General features: G+C 34.6%; 1 protein-coding gene across 9 annotated transcripts in view; it reads right to left on the bottom strand.

Annotated features, from left to right (window-relative positions):
• ARL15 (ARF like GTPase 15) overlaps positions 1–27,351 on the bottom strand; it is a 521,133-nt gene that overhangs the window by 446,782 nt on the left and 47,000 nt on the right. For 7 of the 9 annotated variants that reach the window (XM_074202516.1, XM_074202520.1, XM_074202517.1 and 4 more), the window contains one exon: positions 18,980–19,036. The exons of 1 other annotated variant lie outside the window; for it this stretch is intronic. In XM_074202516.1, the coding sequence (XP_074058617.1) occupies positions 18,980–19,036 (57 nt within the window). Of the gene's footprint in view, positions 1–17,255; positions 17,310–18,979; positions 19,037–27,351 lie in introns of those variants that run through there. One more of the 9 variants, XM_074202521.1, reaches the window with a different exon arrangement.

Genomic DNA, 27,351 nt, shown 5'->3' with positions numbered 1-27,351 from the left:
CACAAATAAGTAGCTAATGCTGTGACTCAGTCCATTTCCAAAGTCCTAGGCCTGGAAATCAAGTTCTGTGTAATTGACCAAACTGAAGCAGAATGCCACGGTTAAAATCAAAGAGAAACCTTCAAGGGACATATCTATCGGTCCACATTTAGGAATCATGAATTCTTTCTCTTAATATGTTGTTTTTTTTATCAAATTATATTCATGAAGTATATGTATTTCTGTATGGCACTGATTTACTTTTTTGATTACATTATTAAACTTCTAAATTATATGATCTAGATTTTAAAACTATTATATATTAAATCTATCAAGTTATAATGACTGAAATATTTTTGCAGTATTCATATACATTATAATAAATGTTTATAAGTTTAAAAAATAGGGAATGATTTTTGAGTATAAATAATGTGAGTATTGACAATGATTACTAGAAAGTTAAGAGAGCTTTAGTAATTGAAATGGGCTATGGACAATAGGAGTAGAAAATAAAGAGGGAGCAAATGTAGGGGATGCTGTGAATGTTCCTTAAATGATTTTTGGTCGTGGAACAATGCCTTTTCCTTGAAGATTATTCATTGTTCTTTTTGTTAATATATTGAATTCAAAATGTAATCATTGAAGTACCTTTCAGGTATTGTGTCTGTTTTTTTTACCATATTTTACCATTAAAATAAAAGTTTTAAACTAGAAGGTAAACAGTTAATATCTCAGATTTCTTCAAGTTTCAAACTATCTGATCAATAGATCAAAATGTCTGATATATTACTTTTTTTAAAAAATTGAATTAATATTCTTAATCATCATCATCATCTTCATTTCTGAACATATCCTACTAGTTCACATTCTTAGAGGGCCACTTCTTTTTCTCTCTCTCTCTTTTTTTTAAGGTTTTTGCAAGGCAAACGGGGTTAAGTGGCTTGCCCAAAGCCACACAGCTAGGTAATTATTAAGTGTCTGAGACCGAATTTGAACCCAGGTACTCCTGACTCCAAGGCTGGTGCTTTATCCACTACACCACCTAGCCGCCCTCTAGGGCCACTTCTTCTAATAAATAATAAAATAAGGAACAAAGCTAAGTACCACATCATCTGAAGTTTTAAGAACATGCAATGCATTGTGTGATGTTTCACATCCCTTAGTTCCCACTCTCTTCCCATGTACTCTTCCACAAACATAACAATAAAAGAGAATAGTGCTTTCACCTTGGAATGGTTCATACAATTCTTCTGTAAATCCCTCTTAGTACCACCAATAAACTTAGTATAAAAGGTAGTATATCTGGATATCAGAGTCAATCAACAAGCATTTATTACTGAGACTTCATATTGCCCAGCACCACGGTAGGTACTATGGGGGAAAGAAAATGCAAAAAATTTAGAGCAATTTTGAGCTTTGTATATATTAAAGTAGGATAGAGGGAGCAAAAATGGATTAAGAACAGAAAAATCTAAGACATTTTGCCCCCCCCCCAAAAAAGGGCAAGAATGTCATTTTAACAAATAAGCAAGAGGTAAAACCAGGTCTAGGTTTCTAGCCTGGACGACACAGGATAGGACCATTTAAAGGAATAAAGGAGGGGGGGTTTAAGCTTATTTTTTAATATTGTGATTTTTAATTAAATGGGGATATATAAATGGAGATGTCCTATAGGCAATTAAAAAAAAAGTAGAACCGAAGTTCAAACATACACATAAACACACACACACACACACACACACACACACACTCACATGCACATATACACAGTGTACTTAGAAGACTGTGTATATGATTGTGTGAAGAGTGCACATGTTCATTTACATGAAGATAATACCTAAAAGCAAACCCTCCTTCACAAAGAGGGTAGAGGGGGGAAAAAAAAAAGGAGAGGCTCAACGGGAGAACAATCTTATGGATCACCTAAAATTAGGAGATGGAAGATGAAATCAGCTTTGAGAGATATAAAAAGAGCAATGAATGATATATGTAATGATTGATTAGTTCATTAAGTGAAAGAAAGTGAACACTGAAAAAAGACCAATAGATTTCATTCATAGCTCATTGAATTAGGATCAGACTACAAAGGGAGACTGATGAGCAGGCATGAAGAAGATGTTGTGGGTACATGCTTCATGTATTTAAAAAGTTTGTATCAAAAGAAAGAAAAAAAGTAAGGTAATCAAATGTAGAAAGGTCAAGTAAAAAAAATCCAGCATCCATACCTAAATAGCTTTAATTTACAATATGATAATATAACCAACAGAATGATTATATTTGTAACAAAAATCTATATAAAAAAAAAGGATTTGCTATTCTTGCTCAAAACCAACGAATTTTCAGAGCTGTTCTAACAGAGGAGCAAAGTTTCTCAAATACTCTCAACCAAACTGGTTTTTCTCCATTGGGAAATGTCAAGAATGGCAACTTATTTAGTATTTATAATTTCAGAGATTAACCTGAGATACTAACAGGTGAAGTGACTTGCCCTGTATCACACAGCTAGAAAGCCCCAGAGATAGGACCTGAATCTTTCTTGGTCATGACTCCAAGGACAGTCCTTTATGCCACATTGCGTCTAATAACGTTTAGCTCTGTGTGTGTGTGTGTGTGTGTGTGTGTGTGAGAGAGAGAGAGAGAGAGAGAGAGAGAGAGAGAGAGAGAGAGAGAGAGAGAGAGAGAGAGAAGAATGGAATATTTACAGCTTCAAACTTTAATAAAAATGCAAAATGTCAAGTAAAATATTGGTTGATTATTTTTTTCTCCTCCATGAATATGACACCAAATAAAGGCTTCAGTGGAACTGACTGATTCTCAGAGAATTGGTAGCCCAGGTAAAGTCAAAGAAAGATCAGATCATAAAGTTTTAACTAATCCAATTTAAGAAATTTGGGTATTAACATGAAGATTAAATGATCTAAGAGCTAAACGTTTCCCTTCTCATTCCAGGTAGAGTAACATAGTGCTTTACGATGATTTATCTTGGCCATCTAGATGGCACAAGGGATAAAGCACTGGTTTTGGAGTCAAAAGGACCTAAGTTAAAATGTGGCCTAAGATACTTAATAATTTTTTTTAAAAAGATGATTTATCTCCTTTTAGTATAGATGTCCCCATTATGCTAATTATGTCTAATCTCATTTCTTCAAGCTTCTTCTATTATAGAAGGACAATAAGTGGAGAGGATTATTTTGTCTCAATAAGGAGGGAATAATTCTTATTGGAAAGTACATGTCATTCACTGACACTCCCTACACTTACCAGAGACTTTCCATGAAGTTTCACTGTTAAACCAATCACTCAGATAACTAAGGAAAGTCATGTTGCCAAATGAATCCCTTCCTATCCAGACATACCCAGAGTGCTGTCAACCAGCTGCATTCCTCCTCTCCATGTGAGGAGGAGGGAAAAACCGCAAAAATAAACCACTTCTAAATCAAAATATAAACACATAAAATTCAAGACCAAAAAGGTTATTTTCCAAACCACAAGAGAAAATTAGATCCCTCAAGGTTGCAAGCTACAGTTAAGGATATACTTGATGCAAAGAGAGATCAGTTTATCTATATTCAAGCAGTATTCCACGGAAGAAATTACTACATTAAATGATTAAATACTACATTAAATCTTTTGAAGATTTTCTAAATTTTCAGTAGTCTATGAGAACTCTTGTATACTGATATGCTATTTAAGAGGCAGATAAAACTACTATTCAGAAAAGAAAATCTGTTCAGTCAGAAAAGACACATTAAGTATGAGATAATTCCCTATTCTTTTTGACTCAGTTTCAGTCCCATTAACAATCCCATCTGAAAATTAAGACTTGTGAGATTAAAAAAGAAAAGAAAATGCTAATTTTACCAGGATGGTTCAAAAGGACAGCTAAAGGTGGAGCAGTGGATAGAGCACCAGCCCTGGAGTCAGGAGTACCTGAGTTCAAATCTGGCCTCAGACACTTAATTACCTAGCTGTGTGGCCTTGGGCAAGCCACTTAACCCCATTTGCCTTGCAAAAAAAAAAAAGACAGCTCAATAGAGGTTCAGTCTAGTATTCAGGAAGACCTGAGTTCAAATCCAGCCTGACACCTCCTGGCTTTTTTTGCCTCAGTTTACTCATCTGTAAAATGAGTTGGAGAAGGAAACTGCAAATAGGACCATGAAGAATCAGAAATGACTCAATAACTCTAAAGGACAAGAAAGACCTCAACAAACATTAGCACAGTACAATGAAAAAGGCTAGATTTGAGTTTAAAAATCATCAACAGAACTGTTCCCAACTTTCCCTCTGCTCCTTCCCTATGGTTAGCAAACTCCTACTAGCTGTGACTCTCCAGATTCAGGTTATTTATCACAGGAAGCTAAAAGTATGTTACCCTCTTCCAATCCTCTCACCACCATCCTCTCCTCCCATTCCCTCTCCAGTGGTGCTTACCTTTCCCATTATGCCTTTTGGAATTTCCATTCTAAGTTTAACACCCTTCCAATTATTTTGTAATTCATAATCTCACTTCTTTCTATCCACATAACTTCTTTATCACCATAACATTAGAGAAGTTATACTCTTTGCTCCTACTGTCACTGTCAGACTCTTCCTTTGTAATCATCACTCAGTAGCCTAGCTCTTAGCAATTTCTATCCTTTGAAATTCACACAATCAAAATTCAACACTCAATACAGATCAGGTTATCCCCTTTCTTTTCTCCAAAGATTTAACATCTGGCTCACAGTCTTCCTCTCTTTCAACACACATGTTTATGCTTCCTCAAAAACTCTGACTTCCCAATTCTTCTATTTCCTCATATCCCATAAACTACTCCTCTACTATACTTCAGCCACACAAGAACGGCCACACTTTTGAACTTGTTAACCCCCACAAATTTTCCATTTCTATGATCAAAAACTTATCAACTCCTTTCTCTAATCATAACCTATCATTCCAAATCTCCATATCCCTTTCCCTCAGACAAAATTACTTTCACTACTCAACAGGACCTCCAAACTCTTCCTCCTCAGTAATCTCAGGTCATAAATCAGCTATGACTTCACTTTTCTCAACTAAATTCAATCTGAACCAATTCAATTCCACCCAATTTTCTAGGTTAAAATGCTCTCATTCTTCACTTCTCATGACTTGTCCAAATTCCAAACCTGGGTACCTCTCACTGTCTGCTACCTCTTCTTCTTCCTCTTCTTCACATAAGTAACTGAACAGAATGGGGAGGAAGTCCTATAACTGAGCCAACAAGGTAGATGACAAACTTTTAATGTCTGACATCTCCTGGATCTTCATTGTATCCTTTGATTCCTTAATTCTTCACTCTGCACCTAATAAATAATTCCAAACTTGTCTCTTCTCTCCTCAAACCTCAAATTGTTCCCTCCCCAAAACTCAAAAGTGAAGACTTTACCAGACTACCTCAATGAGCTCACTCTTCTCTCCTTTAATATATTTCAATATAAAGATATAATACTCCCTTCCCCACTCTCTTCTCCTTTACTTCAAATTCTTATAATGAAGTTGCCCTAAGAATCCCTATACCCATGTCCTTGATCCCATTCCAATTCTGAGCATCTTCCCCTCCCAGACTGATTTTTTTTAATGAAGGTTAAACTAGACCTACTTTTGTCTCAATTCCCATCTAGCCTTTAGTTACTGAATGGACTTTACCTCAGACAAACTGAGATTTAGAGAAGACAGTGGTTTAAGAGGGCAAATCCCACTGTATCTGGGGTCATCTTTGGTTGTCATGACTTATATCTTGCCACTGGGCTCCAATGATTCTGGAGAAGAGAGAATAAGGCTGATGACTTTGCACAGCTCTGCTTTACTTACTTAAATCCAATTCACCAGTGAAGGCATCACCTTCCAAATGTCATTGATCCACTTTGAAAACAAAGAAAGAACAAACAACAACAACCTGCTGCTATTCTTACAAAGGAAAAACTCTTAAATGTGGGAGAATTACTGGAAAGAATCTTTTTTAAAAAACTACATCAACACATTCCCTGATTTTGATCATTCTAGATGGCAATTATTAATCTGATTATCAGTTTGTACTGTAAACAATCATAAACATGGAAAATTCAGCAGCATAGGCAAAATGGTTACTGCACTCAACTCAAGAAATAAGTTTGAAGTCATTTTTTTTTCCTTTTTAAATGAACTGCCCCACTTCAGAACCAGAACCCTTAAGTAAGGAGGTGGTCATTAATTCTACAGAGAAGGAAATTACAGAATTTAATGGACTTGCCCAAGATCACAGAAGTAAATACTGACAAACTTCATACTAGAACCTAGAAGCTTTACATTTCTATCATGGAGTAATGAGGAAAAAAATCAAATAGATGAAGGTTATGTTAAGTTATGCTTCTATTATTATTCCCATTTTAGAGAAAAGAAAACAGACTGCCAGATTAAATACTTTGACCATGGTTTCACAGAAGATTTGGCAGGAGATAGGATGGAGATAATAATAATTCAACATTAGCCCTTCTATTCTAAAATGATTGGAATTACACACCACAAAGATATTGTTTTGTCATACTAAGTCATATCTGATTCAAATTAATAAACACATATTGCCTAGCTAGATGCAAGACATGCTAGGGGCATCCTAGGATAAAAGGCAACTAGCAAGGGAAATGTTTAAAGTGTTGGACCTGGAGTCAGGAAGACTCATATTCCTAAATTCAAATTAACTGTGTGGCCCTAACCAAGTCATTTAACCCTGTTTACGTCAATTTTCTCATCTGTAAAATGAGTAAAGAGGGAAATGGCAAATCACTCTAGCATTTTTGTCTAGAAAATCCCAAATGGAATCACAAAGAATTGAACACAACTGAAAAAATCAGTGAACAACAAAAAAGAGATACAAGTATTTGTCATCTAAGAGTTTATAATCTAGAATAGGCAAAAACAATTGCAACAAGTTAGACTATGATAGTCAAAAGAGGTCAAATGGAATACCACGGGAGTTCACATGAGCATTTATTAGAACAAGAAGATATTTGGTTATAATTAACGTATTAATCCAGTCTAAAAGATTTTCCCTAGTCTTTCATAAAGCACAGGGAAATATTCCTCAACTAAAATTAGGAGGGAATTGAGAAGTCAATGATTCTTCACATCTCAGTTTCCCTATATACATAGGCAGTTTGGAAGTATAGTGGACACAGTGTTGGAGTTGGAATCAGGAAACTCTAAGTACAAATTTGACCTCAGAAACTTACTGGGTCAAGTAAGTGACCCTGACTAATTTTACTTAACTCAATACCTACCTCAGTTTCTTCATCTGTAAATTGAGAGTAATAATAGCATATTAATAATAATACTTTCCAAAGTTGTTGGGAGAATAAAATGTTTATAAAGCACTTTGCAAATCCTACAAACAGGTACAAACTCTATGATAAGCACTGGGGATACAAAAAGAAAACCAGGAGTCCTTACTCTAAAGGAGCTCCTATTTTTCAAGTGGGAAATGACCTACACAGAATAGCTGCATGGCAGGGCAGAGGGAAGGGCCTAGTTGTCCTAAAAAATGCAAGTTAGGGTGATTCATGGGGTCTGAGGGGTGGTGGGTGATAGATGGACTGACTCTGGTTATTGCAACCTCAGATTCTCAGTCATTTGAGTTGGGCTGGCCTACTCTGGAAGAGAGTCTAAAGGAGAGCCCTGTCTCTGGGAACTGACCCTATGCTGTCTTCGGAAGATCCCTTCATGGCAGGACACTTGGATGCTGACTGGCCCAAACTAAAAGTCATAAGTGAGAGTTCTTTGTTGTTATTATTAATCATAGGATAAGGGTTCAAAGTGAATTTTCAATGCCAACAATACACCATAATGAATTTCAAGATATTCCGGCCCTAATTAGCTTTAATTATTCAGCCTACCCCAATTAAAAAACAAAAAATGAATGGCATTCTTGTATGTCCTAGTTATCCTCTAAATGCTGTTAATATAAGAGTTACAATGTTTCCACAAACAAGACAGGAAAAAAAAGTTTTCCTACATGGTTTTCTCCCACCATTAAGATAAAAAAAAAATAAGCATGTGAAATAAGCATGTGATTAAAAATGATAAAGCCTGCTGGGAAAGAGTATGTTTAGGGACTATAAAAACCCATAGAAAGATGCAGATGAGCTTGTTACCTAACTCAATATTTCCATGTGGAAGGAAATCATGGTGATATAGGCAGCAGTGGCAGCAAGATGAACCCAGTTAATAGCGGAAGGGCAGGACAATAGCAAAGGCATTGAAGCCAAAACTAGCTTTACATAAATGAGAAATGGGAAAAATAACTTCTATGAAAAAAAGAATAAAAAGGAAAAGTTTCTTTAAACACAATTAACATGTATATAGCGCTTTAAAGACTCACAAAAGAGAGCTAAACAAAAACATAAATTGTTTGATGCAGAAATACATCAAACTCAACAGAGAAATAAGAAGAAGGGGAGCAGGTTGTTTAAGAAAGATATCTTCAGATAACTAGGTGGGACAGCAGATAGAGCACAATCCTCGAGTCAAGAGGACCTGAGTTCAAATCCAGCCTCAGACATACCCTAAGCAAGTCATTTAATCTTGATTGCCTCACTCCACCCCCTCCCCCAAAAGAAAGATAACATCTTTAAGGAAATAGATGCAGAGATAATAAACTTCTTGATCCTGAAGAGAGGATTAAAAAAAGAAAATTTTTTTAAAAATAAATAACTAAAAGCTATAAGGGTATGTTCAATTGCTTCTCAGGCAACTGGGGAATGTTTGAATAAACTATGGTTTATTCCTATTGGTTTATTGAAAATCTATTGCACTTGAAGAAATAATGAAACCATTTCAAAGAATGAAGAATTTGAACTGATGTAGAATGAAGGAGGAAAAATCAGTAGAATAATTTTTATATGAGAAAAACCACAATGTAAAGAAAAATACCCTGATCAATGCAATTGACCAACTTTGTCTCAGAGGGCCTATGATGAAGCATGCCATCCATCTCCTAACAAAGACATAATGAAGACATAATGAACTCCAAAGTGTAATAAGACATATATACATATATATATGTATATACATATATATATATTCTGTGGCCAAGTTTTGTTAGTCTTTGCTTTTTTGTTACAAAAGATATTTTTTCCCTTTCAGTTTTTAACTGAGGGAATGGCTTGGAAGAGAAGATAGTTAGCAATAGTGATACCTTTGCTCTCCCAAAAAGAGGGCCAATAAAACATTTTTTATAAATGCATCAAAGATAACTAAAGAAGTTCAGAAGGAAGTACGGTGTAGTAGGTCAGCTCTGAAAGCAAAGTTTGTAATTTCATATATGTGTGTGTACTCTTTTCTGTTCTACTGTGAATATTGAAATGCTTTTTTGGGGAGATATTTAGGTTCAGAAAAAATACAAGATCATAAAAATTGTTACAAACTAAAATGAGGAAGATGGTCTCAAATGATCTCTAAAGTCTAAAACTATATGGTTGCACATTAACATAAAATATCTCTGATAACATTATATCATGGTTTCTAGCATAGAAGACTATAAAAATGATAGAGTTTCTGAAAGAAATAGGAATCAAGAAAAAATGAGTTTGGGGAGGGTAGGGAAAATGATTGGTTCATTTCTAAATATGCTTGTGTTTGAATTAATAACAAGAAAGGGAAGTGACGATATCCCACAGACAACTGAAAATATAGGGTTGATACACAAGCAAGAAGATCTCTAAGTCCCTTCTTGCTCTGTTATTTTATGATTGTAAATAAATGGTCAAGTTAAACATGCAGATTTAGAACTCATCCCCATAAAGTGACTGTTATAACAATGGACTGAGATCACAAAGTCAGTGTTAATGAAAAGATTGGTTCTGATACATAGAACTTCCCAAAACTCTAGTCCTTTTTCTAATATACCCAGTGAACATCTCAAATACAGAATTGCAAAAATTATTAATTTTTCTCCTCCCAAATAAATTCTTCTAATTCTATAAATGCTTGTTGACAATTATTTTTTGCTGACAGTACTAACTTTGCAGTCATTCCCTTCACTTTTATAGCAAGTCACCTACCAGTTTATCTTATATTTATAAGTTATCACCATTCTGAGCACATTAGCCCTCCATTCAAAAACCTTGATCTCAACAGATCTAGTTCCAGTTTTCACTTTCCCAGCTTTATCTGTAGGGTGATTAAGTGGAAAGTGGATAGAGCACTAGACAGATACTTAATAATTGCCCAGCTGTGTGACTTGGGCAAGTCACTTAATCCCATTGACTTAAATTTAAAAAAAAAATTAAATTAAAAAAAAGAGCATTGGTCCTGCAGTCAGGAAGACCTAAGTTTAAATCTAACCTCTGACATTTATTAACTGTGGAACAATGGGTAAAAATGACCTAACCACATTTTGCTTCAGTTTTCTCATCTATAAAATGGGAATAATATTAGTATGTAACTCATAGAATTGCTGGGAGGATCAAATGAGATATTTGTAATACATTTAGCAGAGTGTCTTATATTATTATTGTTGTTATCTTATTTCAAAAGCATATTGGATGGAGATTCAAATTCCACTTGTAACACTCAATAAGAATGGAGTTCTTATAATGGAATTAAGTAGTCTAACATCACTTAGCTTCTCTAAAGCTTTTTCCTCACCTTTAAAATGAAAGTTCCAAAATCTAGAGCACTTTTTTTATAAAGGTTTTTTTTGGGGGGGGTAAAATAATGCACACAAAGCATTATTGAAATCTCTAAGCACTATGTGATTGTCAGCTTTGTCAGTCTATCTTCTCATAAAATTGAACTTATCTGCCTTTTCTGTACTTCATGACTCTGTTCTCACCATTTCTCATACTGTCCTCTCTCACACAGTGGTCTTCCTTCACCTGCTGAAATCAGCCTTGCCTCCTCTCTTTCTAAGGCCAATTCAGTGGTCACAACTACTATAAAGCATTTCCTGAGCCCCCTCCTCCCTCCCCCCCAGGTGAAAGTAATCTCTCCTGCCTTCATAGCCATTTCCCTAGTTGGATCTTTTTCATTGATTCTACTCTCCTTCATATCAGTTATCTGTGCACTCATATCACCACCCCCTTCCCCCACGAGACAAGCTCCTTGACAATAGCTGGATAATATATCTCAGTATCTCCAGTGCCCAGCACATCACATTGCTTTGCTTAATAAATGCTTCTTAAATTGTTTGCTGAATCAAATGGACAACTTTTTTCAGAAGCACATCTCTTCCACAGGATTAACAACTGGATACAAAGAATACCCTTTTACTAACATTATAAAATATCATTGTATGTAACCTCAGCTTTTGGATAGGTCATTCCTTCTAATAAAGTTTCATCTTCCTATGGCAGGGCAAAAAATAACCCACTTATAAATAGTATTATCACTAATTGGAGGAAAGAGCTAAAAATCTAAACATTCACAGACTAAAAATAGAAATATGTGTGGGTAGTCTCATTATGTTCTGACACATGGGATTGTTTAAGGTTTTCATGATACACAAAATATAATTAGTTTACGAACTGAAATCACATTCTTCTGTGGCCAAATTTAAATAATTTGTCAAGAAGAAATCATGAGCAAGATATATGTGGAGAGTTGGAAGGGGAAGGAGAGGGAAGAGAAGAGAGAGAGAGAGAGAGATTGTGTGTGTGTGTGTGTGTGTGTGTGTGTATGTCAGAGAGAGAGAGAAAGAGAGAGACAGAGAGAGAGAGAGAGCAGCTAAAGATAGGGAGAGGCACAGAGGAAAGTATCGTGATTTGGGGAGTCAGAACCCTAATTTAAATCCTAATTCCTTTTTTTAAATTAATTTATTTACAAAATCCTAATTCTAATCTGCTTATCTGTAAAATGGAGTATTGGACTGGACAACCACAACGTTACCTGTCATGAATCTGAATCCTTCTTGAACCCTGCTTATATTTTTAGTTATAGAACTGCTTAAAGTAATTAGTTCTATATGTTTTGGGGTTTTTTAGGTTTTTACAAGGCAAATGGGGTTAAGTGGCTTGCCCAAGGCCACACAGCTAGGTAATTATTAAGTGTCTGAGAACGGATTTGAACCCAGGTACTCCTAACTCCAGGGCCCGCGCTCTATCCACTGTGCCACCTAGCTGCCCCTGTTTTATATGTTTATTATCCAGTGAAAAAGAAATATTTCCCCTTTATTTTTCCTGAAACGACCTCCTTCCTAGCATTCTAGAATTTAAGTATCTTCTCATATTAAAGAGCCTTAATTTTTTTTTAAGAATCAAATGATTAAATTCCTAAACTTTAAAACAGGTTAAAGTGGCATTTAAAGCAATCACTGCCTGAAGTTGTTGTCAAACAACTTGGTTTTCAAAGAGAACCAATGACAGCACATGTGATGTCTTGATTTGCAGAACAGTTGGATTTAAGTGAGGCAGAGTTGCACAAGCTCACTCTCTCTTCCTGAGACAACTAAATTCAATGGCAAGACAAAAGTAAAGATGACTGGAAATAAACCAGGATGCAGTGTATGACCTTAGCATCTCCCATATCTAAGCAAACTCTAAGTACCCCATAGTGCCTGCTTCAATCTCCCTCATGACCATTCGCATCTGGGAATCATTGTGCTGGGGAATGTCTTCATGTTCTAGGGGTAGACATTCCCCTGACTCACAAACAGGTGATCCTCGACCTGATTTCATCCATCTGCCCAATTTACCAGGGTATGGCTACTGCTCATGGTTCGACTTCTAGGAGTCATAGGTGGGGTTCAGTGAAGATGAGCATCAAAAATGGACAAGCAGACCTGAAAAGGGTTTACCAAGCCCTCGTTCCAAAGGTGCTAGTTCTCCCCCTGAACACCATCCCTGTCTGAAATAGATTCTAGATAAATATGCTTAAGGATAGAAAAACAAAAAAGTAACAACAAGTTACAACAAGTGAGGATAAGAATCCTAAATTTTTCAGTCAGTCCTCTGATACAAAATATTCATTTCCTGCATCATTTTAGCTGTTTCTGGTTTATTTTGAGGGGAGGGGAATTTTTCTAGTTCTAACTCCCTTATACAAATCATCCTAGGTGTTATATAACTGTTCAATCCTAGAGTCTATCCATAGTACTCTACTCTTTCCAAAAATAACTGTATATACATTGTTTTTGATATATAATAGCCCAGTTCAAAATCAATATTTCTTTATTCATAAAATAAATTTTTGCCTAAATAAATGAAGCCCTGACTAGTCAGAATCAAAGCCATCACCAGTGTCCATTAAAAGTTTTTTTCAAAATTGAACCTAATTGTGTCTGCTGAAATTTGAAAAGGAAGCTATAGGAAAATAACCAGAAATTCTTATAGATTATAAGAAAAGTTTCATTTTCATAGGATTTCTTTAACCACAAAAAAAAATATTGGTATTGAAGAACAAAATATTAAGCATTCCTTCAGAAGAATGAAGTCAGGTATCCATGTGAAACCAGGGCCCATTAAAATGCATATTTCTGGATAGAAAATGCCAATTCCTGGGTAGAACTTTGCCAAGATTAAATACCAAAGCTTCCTTGACTTCTGATGCAGTGATCTTTCCTTTATATCACTTGGGAGAGTAGAAAGATATTATCTTTTTTCATTATTCCTTTAGTAAGTACTGTTAATATCCTACTCTATTCAAAAGTTCTGAGATTATGTTACAAAAGGTATGTGCTGGTAAAGGTTTAACAATCAGGCTTGGGTGGGGGTGGAGTATATTAGCATTTTATCCATCATTTTATCCAATCAACAAAGCAAATTAATGAAACCCTGATTTGTAATTTTGGTTATTCCCAAATGTAAATGCTCACAATGAAAATTTAACAATCTATTTGAACTGACTTTAGCATATTCCTAGATATTGGTCAAATTAACTTAGAAGAAAACTCAACTCAAGATGTGCCAAGAAGTGCTTCTGTAGAATGATAAAGATAGCAAAGTACATTTTATCTATAGCTTGCAGGATATGACCATGACTTCTACTTACATCATTGAAAACTGCCCCTGAACCAAATAAGGGAAAAAAGATGGAGCAGTAGAGATCTAGAAGATTATCTTATGAATAGCACAGCACTGGTATGCAAACATTTTCTTTATGTTGCCATTTATGTCATATCTTGATTATCTTGAAGTTAAGAGAAAACACTATTTGTATTCCCCAAAACATCTAAACCAGACTTTTTTCCATTGTCCATGTTTCAGTTTCAAAAGGTGGTAGCGAAGTCCCTCATAGTTCTTTCAATCTTGCTTCATATTTCATAGTTACTATTTCAGATTTATGAAAAAGTCCTAGACCTCATGTCCTAAACTGGATCATTTATGAAGCTAAAAACAGTCAATATTTTAAACTCTTACTTCTTGCTGTTAATAAAAGCTAGCAAATAGCATCTTAAAATTTGAAAAGTATTTTATACATAGTATCTCATGTGATTGAACCATCCAATGAGATAGGTTGCTGTGATTATTTTCATTTTACAGATGAGAAAACTGAAATTAATAAAGGTTAATGTGATTTATCCAGGGTCACACATCTAAGTGTATTAATGGTTGAAACTGAAGTCTTTCCAACTTCTAGACTAGTTCTCTATCCATTACATACGCTCAAAACACTGCCTTCCTGGAAAGCAATAATGCACTGCTAGATGGTATCTAAGGTCCCTTCTAGAACTTCTAAAATTATCTTAAAAATATTAATTCCCCCATATATGTTAAAAATATTCACATTCATACATTCTCATTTTCTGCATTCCCCATTTTAAGGGTAGGTTTTTTTCCCCTTACTTTTTTTTTTAAGTGATATTGTTGGGAAGTTTTTTGTTAGGGTTTTCTTAATTGTTGTTGGGTGGGGAGTTTTGTTGTATTTTTTGTTTTTTGCAGGGCAATGGAGTTAAGTAACTTGTCCAAAGTCACACAGCTAAGTAAGTATTAAATGACTGGGGCCAAATTTGAACTCAGGTCTTCCTGATTTCAGGGCTGGTGCCACCTAGCTGTCCCTGTTGCTGGTTTTTTAACTGGGATTTCTCTGCCATGAGCAATTGCCAGCAAGCAAAGTTCTTCTGCCCAACCAGACTGATAACTATTCCAGAACAAACAGCCTTAAAAATGTTTGGGTTAAATGAATTGCCTAGATCACGCAGCAAGAATGTATCAGAGGTCAGTATATATCAGAGACAAAACTTCAACTAGTCCTTCCTGAGCCCAAGGTCAGTATTCTCTGTGTACTATGCTAACCTGTCTCTCCCAATATGAAGAATATATAGACATATATTTATGCATATGTAAATTCTAGTTCCATCCTTGCTCCTAACTGTCTGAAGAAGCTTGCTGATAACTATTAGATGGTTACACATCATAAATCTGACTTGTGCCCTAGGACCACCAGACTTAGTTTAATATTTGTCTACAGACCACTGCCAGAGTTACAGAAGCTCTGCTCCCACCTCGGAACCACCTTTGTTCCCCACCATTTCCAGTTTCTGCTTTCTTTCTTGGCCAGGATACCACTTATTCTTTGCTGTTCCCCAACAATTCATAAAATTATTGTGTTCCCTAAAATTCAGTTTAATCTGTCCTATTCTTTTAACTATCTTGCCTGTGGGTACTTCGACTTCCTATTCAACTTACTACTACAACAGCCCACATTCTACAACCACATTACTGATATAGGTGATTGCTGACAGGAAAGACAGGAAGAGTGTTTTTTCACTTTCCCCTCAAAGGAGAGAGAGAGAGTCCTTTCTATCTCTAAAATTCTCTGATTCTATGAAGATTCTTTTCTACACTGTATACACATTATCATCATTCTTTAATCTATAATCATAAGTAGAATTTGCTGAGCCATTGTTCAGGAGTCCCAGTGTCAGATTATTCTCTGGAACCCAATAGATTAAAACTGTCTTTCTTCATAAAAAGAAGATGACCTCCTCATTCAACATCAGAAGGACATGAACTCTTCATTTCTCCCCTGATATTTTGACATGATCTCTTGCCTAGTTTGATTGTATCCAGCAGACTATAAAAACAACTGAGGTTTCAGATTCAGTTTTAACACCTATTTAATCCAACACAACTTAGCTGAAAGATGAATAATATTCATAACAGCAGAACATAACAGTCTTGCTTTTTAACAGTAAACAACATGGCTAACAGGTGCATGAGAAGACTAAAGCGAATTCATTAAAGTCAATTTTGAGAATGGTGGCAAGGACAAAACTGGAACAAATATAGTAACTGGACAGAAAACAATCATTACTCTTTATTTCAATATGGCACATGACACACCCTTCACACTACTGGCCTTCTTAAGTAAAACACTGAGTCTTAATCTCTTTTCTTTGATTAGGCTGGTACAGGAAAGAGGAGTTTCCTATATCAATGAAATTTGGTCTGGTATTAAAAATAAAAATCTCATACTGGCAAAATAATAATTATTTCCTACACTTATTTAGAACTTTAAGGTCTGCATAACAACTTTCAACAAACCTGCAATAAAAGCAACATAATTATTACCACTCTTTTGCAAATGAAAAAAATTGGAGTTGAGAGACTTGTCTAGCCACAAACAACACTCAATATCGAGGCAGGGGACCCTCTGACACCACTTGTGACACCTGGGAAAAGTTAGTTCAATTCTCTGAGCCTCAGTTTTTCCGTCTAGAAATTAGAGGGGAGGACTACATAGCCTTGGAGGTCACTTCCAGTTCTAGACCCTAAGCCATTATAGGACTGAGATGTATACCAGATAGCACTAGCTATCTCTTGGCCATTAAAGCTACTTTTTATGGTAATGAAGTTTAAAACTGTTTCTAACCTTATGAGAAAATTGTAAAAAAATGTGTTAATTCTTGAAAGGGCTATGGCATCCTTAGAACTCAGGATTTATAATCAGGAATCCTGTTTCTGGCAAAGAAGTCTGACTGTCCCCAGTGACAGTTTGGAAGTTACTGGAAAGTTCTTTAAGGAAACTTTAAAAATCATCCTCATCAAAACATTTGCAGTCCTCACAAAAGTATAAGGCAAGCCATTCTTCTATATAAATGGCATTTAGAAATATACCTCTTTATCACAAGGTTAGTCAAACCCTGATTCCAAAGTGTTAATTTTAAGGTTATAAATTCAGCCTACGTTCACAGACAATTATAATGACAAATTTGGCAATAACTTACTTCCCCTTCTCCCTCCTGACCAGCAACCAATGAGGATTTTTAAAATACTAAAGATAGCATGGGCCCACTTACAAGAACCATTTGTGTTTTTTATAAATAATTACTTCTTTGTACTTACAGAAAGACACTAGGTTCTAGAGAATATGCATTATCTCCTGTTGTGTAACATTTCCTGAAATTGAAAGATTATTTTAAAATAATGTAGAGAGAAAGTTATCTTCTCAAAACAGATGCTCAATTCCAAGGACTGGTTTGTTTTTTTTTTTTAGTGAGCTTTCATTTAAATTTTAAGCTTTAGTAATAGAATTGGTCTGTTGGGTTCCACTTTATATCACTGACAAAATATTGATCAGTTATATGATCTATGTCCTGAATTCTCATTCATCTTAAACTACCTGAAAATTGGGGCCTGAATTGTCATCCCAATCTTACTTAATTGAAGTCCTAGGAAAAGCTGATTATATTACTTACAGGAGAAGAAATCCTTTCCAGTACTAATTAGCTTTATTAAATTTGTATATTACTTTAGGAAGGAGACTGGATAAGAATGTATGCATATATACATATATATATGCATACTGTATATATATTTTGCTGGTTTTTTAATTTTTTAATTTTTTTTAATTTTTACCAGTTTTATGTGACTATCATACCAGTAAGCATTCCTATATTATCCAACTTATTTCTCCACAGCATCATAGTTGACTGTGATAGTATAATCTTTACATATCTAGTTTATATGTACAACATACAATTTATACAAACTATGGGTCATGAATCAAGGCTTTTAAACTGGTTTTTCTGACTACTAAATAAGTGGTACTTGATTGCTGATGTCAAAGAAATAAAATTAATTAAACTCTCTTGAATTGTTGTAGGTGAGAGGAAGAAGCCAAATGTAATTAGGTTCTACAATATGCAGGTTCATGGTCTTTTACACCTCTTTCTCTCTCCTCCCCCTCTTCCCCCACCGCACCCCCAACTTTCAACTCCAGTCAATCACATGAACATTTATTTATTTATTTATGGTTCCTGCCCATCCATTCAGGGGCATTTTTTCCTTTAAAGGAGATTTTTTTCCCCCAAGTAGAGCAGACCCATAGTAGTTCAATGTAACAGATTCCTGCCTGTAACTATTTTATTATATTGATTCACCTTCTAATCTCATAAAACTAACTTAATTTGTTTGGTTCTCTAGTCACCTACTTATTAAACTGTAAACAAATATCACAGCTGCCTTTTGTTTTGAAGCCTCAGTGTTTATAAAAATACTCTCATATCTCTGACTGCAAAATTTTAAATTTCTAAAAATATATACACTGGAGTTAGTGTATTAGTTACTCCAGGTTCTGGATTCTCAAAGTCAAAGTCCAAATATAAAAGTTTACAAAGAAGGAAAAGAAAGAAGAGAAATTTCTTTTCCCCACAGGATACAAAGGGAGCATGAGAGGTTAATATTCTTTTAAACTTATAGAGAATTCTAGCACTATACTTTTTAAGAACATATAACATAGCCTTCTGAGAGCACTACAGTTGAACACAAGATCTTTTTATATATAAATGCCTTAAAGACAACTAAATCTTCAAAAATTCTCAGGTCTCTTACCTGCCATGTCACATTCTCATGCACCTCTTTCCCAAGCCTTTCAAAAGGAAAGAAGGTATAAGAAGAATGCGAAAATTAGTTTAAATCTCAGATGTCTGAACAGCTTGGATATTAGTGGAAGGTAGTAAGTCAAAGGATAAAGGTTCATTTAACTCCTCCCCCAAATAAACCATCAAAACAACCTATTCACCTATTTTGTGATGACATCTGGTACAGCAAAAACATACATTGCTTACCGTGTAAATGCCAATTCTACAAACAGCAAATGAGATCTGGATACACTCAGACATTCTCTAAAAGATTAAAATAAGAATGAGATTGCCAGTAAGTGTACATGCTATAGAATTTACTTCTTTCCCTTTCCCTTTCCCTTCCCCTCACCTCCCACTTTAGAGAGATTGTTAGAAATAAGTTGTCTATCAAGAGGTTAAGGCTATTTTCTGTTTTGGCTAACTTGACTAGTTTAAGAAACAATGCTTGTTACCACTTTCCAATTTGCAATCCTTTTTAAAAAATCTAAATAGCTTTTAAAAGGTATTCCTTTAAAAATAAGTATTTCAAAATGCTACTATAACAGCTTTAATTTAAAAAAAAAGACAAGACTTTCAGTGGGATATTTATTTTTGGACAGATTAATTCTAAACATGTAAGCCTTCTCTTACAACAGGATTTGGTCACTACCCCATAATTACATTTTATATAGCTATGCCTCTAAGTGCATTTTTATACTTTTACTAATAAAAATTTTATTAAGAATTAAAGTTTGGGGGTTGGCTAGGTGGCACAATGGATAGAGCACCGGCCCTAGAGTCAGGAGGACCTGAGCTCAAATCCGGCCTCAGACACATAATAATTACCTAGCTGTGTGGCCTTGGGCAAGCCACTTAAAAAAAAAAAAACCTAAAAAGAATTAAAGCTTGTAGAATAGACCAAACCTCTTGAAGAGGCCAGAAACCACTACTCTTTTAGAATTAAAGAAAACTGAGACCATGTAGATATGGAACAACCAAGGTAGTTCTGATAAAAGAGCTGAGCTCATGCCTACTGCCATGTCAATAAACTCTTAGTATGTGATAGGTACTACTGGGTGATTATGTCATTCCTCATAAAACCATCATGATGCTTGATACCAGATGTGAATAATAATTTCTTCTTTAACAAAAAATATTCATGTGAAATGAATAAAAGGACAAAACATTCTCTTCTTCTTACTAGTATACTAATAATTATTTCTTTGGCTTGTCAACTAAATGCTTCTCTAAATGAATTTTAATTCCACAAACCCCAGGAGCACAAAGTGGATCAATTATGGTTTTATCTATTGTACCAAGTATATCAATAATATGGAATCCCCACCTAGGATTCCCCACCTAGGATTTCCCACCAAAGGATGAAATGCTTTCCAAGAAGTTTTCCTTTCTATAGCACAAGCAATCAGTCAAAAAATTATTCAAGGGGATCGGATCTTATCTTCCAAAGCAATGTCAGTAATAATAAGATGAGAATAATGGGAAAGGGGAAAAGATTCATTTGGGAGATATTAATATATATATATATATATATATATATATATATATATATGTATGTATATAGGCACCACACACACATCTATACACATACACACACAATATGAAAATTCAATGAAAACTAGGGCTGAAATTAATTGTTATCTAAATTATTTAAGCCAAAACTTTAGATTACCAAAGGCTTTCAATTGTTCATTGGCTTTATTATATAATTTAAATCAGATGAAGATTTAAGTTTTGAAAAACTTCCATTTTTATGTCATCACTAATGAACTTCCTTTAGCATAACATGCTTTTTCTGAACTAAAATGAACAAAATCCAACTAATATTTTAAAGGGGAGGAAGGTCAAATTAACATCCAATTGTAGGATATCTATATTTTTGAAGTTCATAATATCCTCTGTGTCACAAAAGAAAGGGATGTGGCAGACAATAATTAGGAACAGTCACCTGCTAAAGCACTGGCCCTTTCAAATGGTCCCACTCCATACTCTTCATTTATTAAATTTTCCTCTTGCCTTCCCCTGCACTGACCTCCAAAAGGGAAAGCATCAATTTGGGGACTACCAAAATAATTATTCTTATAACGCAATTTATTTCTTCAAAATACCCTAATTTCCATACGTTCATTCTTACTACTATTCCTTCTTCTGAGTTTTTAGCATTCTACCTCAGGGCCCATATGCCAGATCAACTTTTCCTACCAATATATTTTCTGTATTATATTCAATGATCAATGCCAAAACATTTTTCTATCCAATAAATCTAAAAAAAAACTGGCATTGTGAGTCTCCTTTGGGAATAATGGAAAACCTAAGAGAATCTAACAGTTCACTACTCTCATTAACATCTGACATGCTTCTATGCATTTGTGTTACTTCTAATTCCAATCCATAGATCTCTTTGCATGCCTCTAAGTGTACTAAGATGTTCACCAAATTATTTTCATCACTTTATTAAATGACCTCTCTTTATTGTTAAGCACAGCCTTGATCGAATCCGCACATTTTCCACAGCTACATTATTACCACTAGGTCTAAGAAAAAGAGTTCAGGGTGCTTCCTCCAGATCATTGTTTTCTATGTGCCTCACCTTAGCTGAGATCTCTTCCTGTTCAAAGAATGATAAAAGGATGAAGCCAAAACCAGTTAATAGTCTTCTAAATTTGGCCTAAATTGCTTTGGTAGTCAAAATGATTTATACAAAAGGGAGAAAATACACTGTATTTGAATTGTTTGATTTACTTACAGTTTACTGCTGTTTTCCCTAGGTAAGTTTGAAGGTAAGCATGAAAGCAAAAAAGAAAAAAATCTTCAGAAACAACAAAGTTGAAAACAAGTATTATTAGCAGAAAATCTATATATATCAAATCTTAGTCAACTAGAGAAGTGATAAAAACAAACATTTCTTTGCCAACAGTTTCTAATATAACCCTTTTTGCAATCCTTCATTTTCATAATAAGCAAGAAAGAACTGTCAATTCATTCTCTTCCCTTGCATAACTATGGGGTGGGGAAGTAGAAAGTTAATATATAAGATCTTATAGCAAAATAAGCACTCATCAATTAGGAAATGACTAAATAAATGTGTATGAATGTAATAAAAAATTATTATTTTGCAAAAAGTGATAAAAAGAAATTAATTCAGATAAAATTGGGGGAACGTATCTGCACTGATGCAGAGTAAACATGAGTAGATCCAGGAGGGTTATTTATAGCTATAACACTATAAACGACTTCAGAACTATAATCAATGAATGCAATGACCAGTAAGAACTAGAGAAGTCTGATGATAATCATCATTTTTCCAACTTACAGCAGAGAAGTGTTAGACTAGCCATGCACAATAAGACATAACATTTTCAGATATAATCAATGCATGAATTTCTTTTGCTTCATTATACTTTTATTCCCAATGGATGGGGAAGATTTAAAGAACATCTTTGGAACATGAAAAATAAATTCAAAAGAGGGCACAGGTGAGCAAGACAATGAACAAACAATATATTATATTTAATATTTTTTAGAACAAGTTGTAAAAATATCAGATTTAAAATTCATTCCCCTCAAACAAGGACAGGCTAGTTGGAGAGCTAAGAGTTGGAACCATTTCCATTTCCCCACAGGGCTACCTAAAATTTCTCTATCTCTACCTCACAGCAAAAGTACATTGAAAATAAAAGGTACAGAGGGAATGATCTATGTTCTAGACATTGCCTTATTTTTTGGAATTCTCTTTCCTCTGAATATGACAGAATGAAGAAAATATATTATGATCACACTTAAAGTTATTCAGACAGCCTTGAAATAAACTCATTGAAGTGCTATCTTTATTAGAGCTAGTCATGTTCTAGATGTCACTGCAAATGTTAACAGTGAATTATTTAAAAACTTATTTAGTAAACTAAAAAGATTATTTTTTCCCCTTGTGGGAAACATTATAAAAGTTGGGTTTTTTAAGTTAATACCTAAAGAATATCTTTTTTGCAGTTCATCAATTATTTTTTAACTTCTTGAAAACAGGAAAAAGATGGCAATGATCAAGATTGAAACATTGTTATCTAAAACACAGACAAAATAAGTCTTGACATTTTCTAAAAGCAAAATTTGTTTTTTGATCAGTGTTCCCATTATCATTCTAAATATTTGTTTTTTTAAAATACAGAATACTTACTAATGAAGTCAGTTTTACAAATCTGTAGCAGGAATGCTGAATACTGAAGGTTCATATGTTAAACTCAAAATGATTACTGAAATTTAAATATCTGGGCAAATACCAAGTGCTCATGGATAGGTAGAGCTAATATAATAAAAATGACAATTCTACCAAAACTAAACTACCTGTTTAGTGCCCTACCAATCAAAATTGCAAAAAATTACTTTAATGACTTAGAAGAAATTGTAAGCAAATTCATATGGAGAAATAAAAAGTCAAGAATTTCCAGGAACTTAATGAAAAAAAATACAAAAGATGGGGGCTTAGCCCTACCTGATCTAAAATTATACTATAAAGCATCAGTCATCAAAACTATTTGGTATTGGCTAAGAAACAGAGTGGTGGACCAGTGGAATAGACTACGTGCAAAAGCAGGAGACGATTATAGTAATCTGCTGTTCGATAAACCCAAAGAGTCCAGCTATTGGGATAAAAACTTTCTCTTTGATAAAAACTGCTGGGAAAATTGGAAGTTAGTATGGAAGAAATTTAGATTTGACTAACACCTCACACCCTTTACCAAGATAAGATCCAAATGGTTACAGGATTTAGACATAAAAAACAATACTATAAGCAAATCAGAAGATCAAGGACTAGTTCACCTGTCAGATCTATGGAAAGGGGAGCAGTTTATGACTAAGGAAGAGTTGGAGAACATCACCAAAAACAAACTAGATGATTTCAATTACATTAAATTAAAAGGCTTTTGCACAGATAAAACCACTGTAACCAAGATCAAAAGAAATGTAGTAAATTGGGAAACAATCTTTACAACTAATGATTCTGACAAAGGACTCATTTCTAAAATATACAGAGAACTGAGTCATATTTTAAAAACAAAAAGACATTCCCCAATTGACAAATGGTCAAAGGATATGCAAAGGCAATTTACAGATGAGGAGACCAAAGCAATCCATAGCCATATGAAAAATTGCTCTAAATCATTAATTATTAGAGAAATGCAAATTAAAGCTTCTCTGAGGTAACACCTCACACCTCTCAGACTGGCCAATATGACCAGAAAGGATAATGATCATTGTTGGAAGAGTTCTGGGAAATCTGGGACACTATTACACTGATGGTGGAGCTGTGAACTCATCCAACCTTTCTGGAGAGAAATTTGGAACTACACCCAAAGGGCAACAAAATGAGTATACCCTTTGACCCAGCAATACCACTACTGGATCTATACCCTGAAGAGATGAAGAAAAAGGGTAAAAACATCACTTGTACAAAAATATTTATAGCAGCCCTGTTTGTGGTGGCAAAAAATTGGAAATCAAGGAAATGTCCTTCAATTGGAGAATGGCTTAGCAAACTGTGGTATATGTATGTCATGGAACACTATTGTCCTATTAGAAACCAGGAAGGACGGGATTTCAGGGAAGCCTGGAGGGATTTGCATGAGCTGATGCTGAGTGAGATGAGCAGAACCAGAAAAACACTATATACCCTAACAGCAACATGGGGGTGATGTTCAACCTTGAAGGACTCTCTCATTCCATCAGTGCAACAATCAGGAAAACTTTTGGGCTGTCTGCAAAGGAGAGTGCCATCTGTTTCTAGATAAGGAGCTGTGGAGTTTGAACAAAATTCAAGGACTATTCCCTTTAATTTAGAAAAAAACAAAACACAGATATCTTATTGTCAGATTTTGTTAACTCTTAGACTTTTTGTCTCTTCCTTAAGGGATATGTTTTCTCTCTCATCACACTCAATTAGGATCAATGTACAACATGGAAACAAGTAAAGAATGACAGATTGCTTTCGGGGAGGGGGGGGAGTAAGATTGAGGGGACAATTGTAAAACTCAAATAATATCTTTAATAAAAATAAAAAAAATAAAAAATGATTACTGAAGAAATACTCATCATTTACATAATCGTTTTGGGTGGCTCAGGTGGCTATCTGTCCAAAAATAAACTTATTTTTTAATCTATTTATCATCATAGATAATTATTATTAATGACATTACCAACAGAGAGGCTTGGGAGATGGACAGCTCACTTCAGAGAATGAATGTTCTAGGTTCAAATGCCACTGATACATTCTAGTTATATGAGCCTAGGCAAGTTCTTCATCAATGAATTCACAGTATAAAGGTTTTACATTTATACAGTGTTGAAAGGCTGCAAAACATTTTCCTTAGGACAAACTTGTAAGGTAGGGTATATAAATACTTTTGTCCCCATTTGACAGATGCAAAAACAAACTCAGAGAGATTAATTGTTTTGCCCAAGATCATGCAATTAAGAAGTGTCCAAGTTTGAATTCACACCTGGACTGTAAATTCACAGTTCTTCCAACACTGCCTTTCTATTTCAACAAGACAGTTATATAAACCTCTGAGCTTTGTACTAAAAAAAAAAAAAAAAAAAAAATGAGAGCAGTGCAAAAGATGAGAGAAATAGGGAAAAGTCTCTTTAAAAAAAAATCAGATTATAGTATTTGGTAGGTGATTAAAATTCAGTATGTGCACAAGCACATGTATATAACTTATAATTTAATAACAATATAAACATGAAATATTTTTTCTAAAAAATACACTGATTTATTTGAACTTTTCTGCCCCCACCACCTGAAGGGTTTTAACTTTTGTGCAATCTATCTTATCATTTGGTGGGAGAAGGTCATTTCTTTTATAAATAACACCTCACATACTCTTTTTCTAAAGTTCAAGAAAAATTGTTGGTAGGGTTTTTTTTAATTTGATACTTGTTAACCATATTTTTACTTTACTAGATCACTGTCTTATCTAAGCAGAGAGGGTCAATGAAACTATGAGCTAAGCTGAATAGGATAACTTAAGATGAACAAGTTATAGTGGAGAGTTCTGACAAAAGGTGATCCACTAGAGAAGGAAATGGCAAATCATTCCATTAACTTTGCTAAGAAAGCTCCAGTACTGAAATGAGAAAAGAGATGACACTAGCACATGAGTTCCTCATGTTAGAATAATAATGAGGAAGAGGAGAAAATAACTACAAGTAGCTCCAATACTAATGAAGCAGTTGGGTCAAAGCCTTAAAGGAGGCTCAGCTGCAAATGAAAGGAAATGAAAACTGATAATGAAAGGAAAGTCTAATACTATAAATATCGGGGCAGCTGGGTGGCATAGTGGATAAAGCACCAGCCTGGAGTCAGGAGTACCTGGGTTCAAATCCGGTCTCAGACACTTAATAATTACCTAGCTGTGTGGCCTTGGGCAAGCCACTTAACCCCGTTTGCCTTGCAAAAAAACAAAAACAAAAAACAAAAAAAAAAACCCTAAAAAAAAGTGATCTCATAATACTATAAATATCAATATTGCATAGGAACCTGAAATATAAGATTACAAAATGATGCACTCAAATGGATGGGAATGGGTGAATTTAATTCAAGTGATTACAATATATTGTGTAAAAGGATGAGAAAAGTAACACTGGGGTATAATTTCAAAAATGACTAAAATATCTGTTTGAATCCAAGGCAAACAATTCATCAAAGTAATGCAAGTATCTACTCCAACCACTAACCCCAAAAAGGCCCAAGTTGATCAGTTCTTTGAAGACCTACATCTTCCAGAAATAATACTCCCCCCCCGCAAAAAAGGGTCATATTCTTCATAGGGGTTTGGAAGCTGAGATAAGGAATCAAAAGATAATTGGAAAAAGATAACAGGCAAGTTTGGCACTGGAGTAGGAAATGACCAGTTCATTTTACTTACATCTTAAGGATGTGAGTCAAGAACAACAATTAGAACCAAACATGGAACAACTGATTGGTTTAAGATTGGAAAAAGAAGTAGAAAGCTATATAATGTCACTTGGCAAAAAGCCAAGTTAGACAAATCAAAAGTTGGAATTAAGATTGCCTGGAGAAAAATCAGCTATATCAGACAGGTAGACAATTAGCACTGTAATACTAGAAAGTGAAGAATTATTAAGAAGCCTCTTGATGAGGGTGAAAGTGGAGAGTGAAATCTTGGTTTGAAGCTTAACATCAAAAAAAATTAAGATCTTGGCAACTAACCAATCACTTCCTGGCAAACAGAGGAAGAAGAAATGGAAGCAGTGTCAAATTTTATATTCTTAGACTCACAGATCACTGCAGAAAACAACTTCAGCCACAAAAATAAAAAAGAAAAATTTTAATCCCTGACGGTAGGAAAGACTGAAGGCAAAAGAAAAAGGGGATGGCAGAGGATGGAATGGATAGATAGTGTCATGGAAGCAAAAAACATGAGCTTGAACAGACTTCAAGAGATAGTAGAAGATATAAATGTCTGACATGTCATGGTCCATGGGATCAAGAATAGTCAGATACAACTGAACAATCACAAAGCTTACGTAGGTATGTTTGTATATATAAAAAATATATATATAAC

The sequence above is a fragment of the Macrotis lagotis genome, chromosome X (genome assembly GCF_037893015.1).
Source record: "Macrotis lagotis isolate mMagLag1 chromosome X, bilby.v1.9.chrom.fasta, whole genome shotgun sequence".
Classification (NCBI taxonomy): Eukaryota; Metazoa; Chordata; class Mammalia; order Peramelemorphia; family Peramelidae; genus Macrotis; species Macrotis lagotis.
This window is presented reverse-complemented; position numbering and strand designations above follow the sequence as displayed.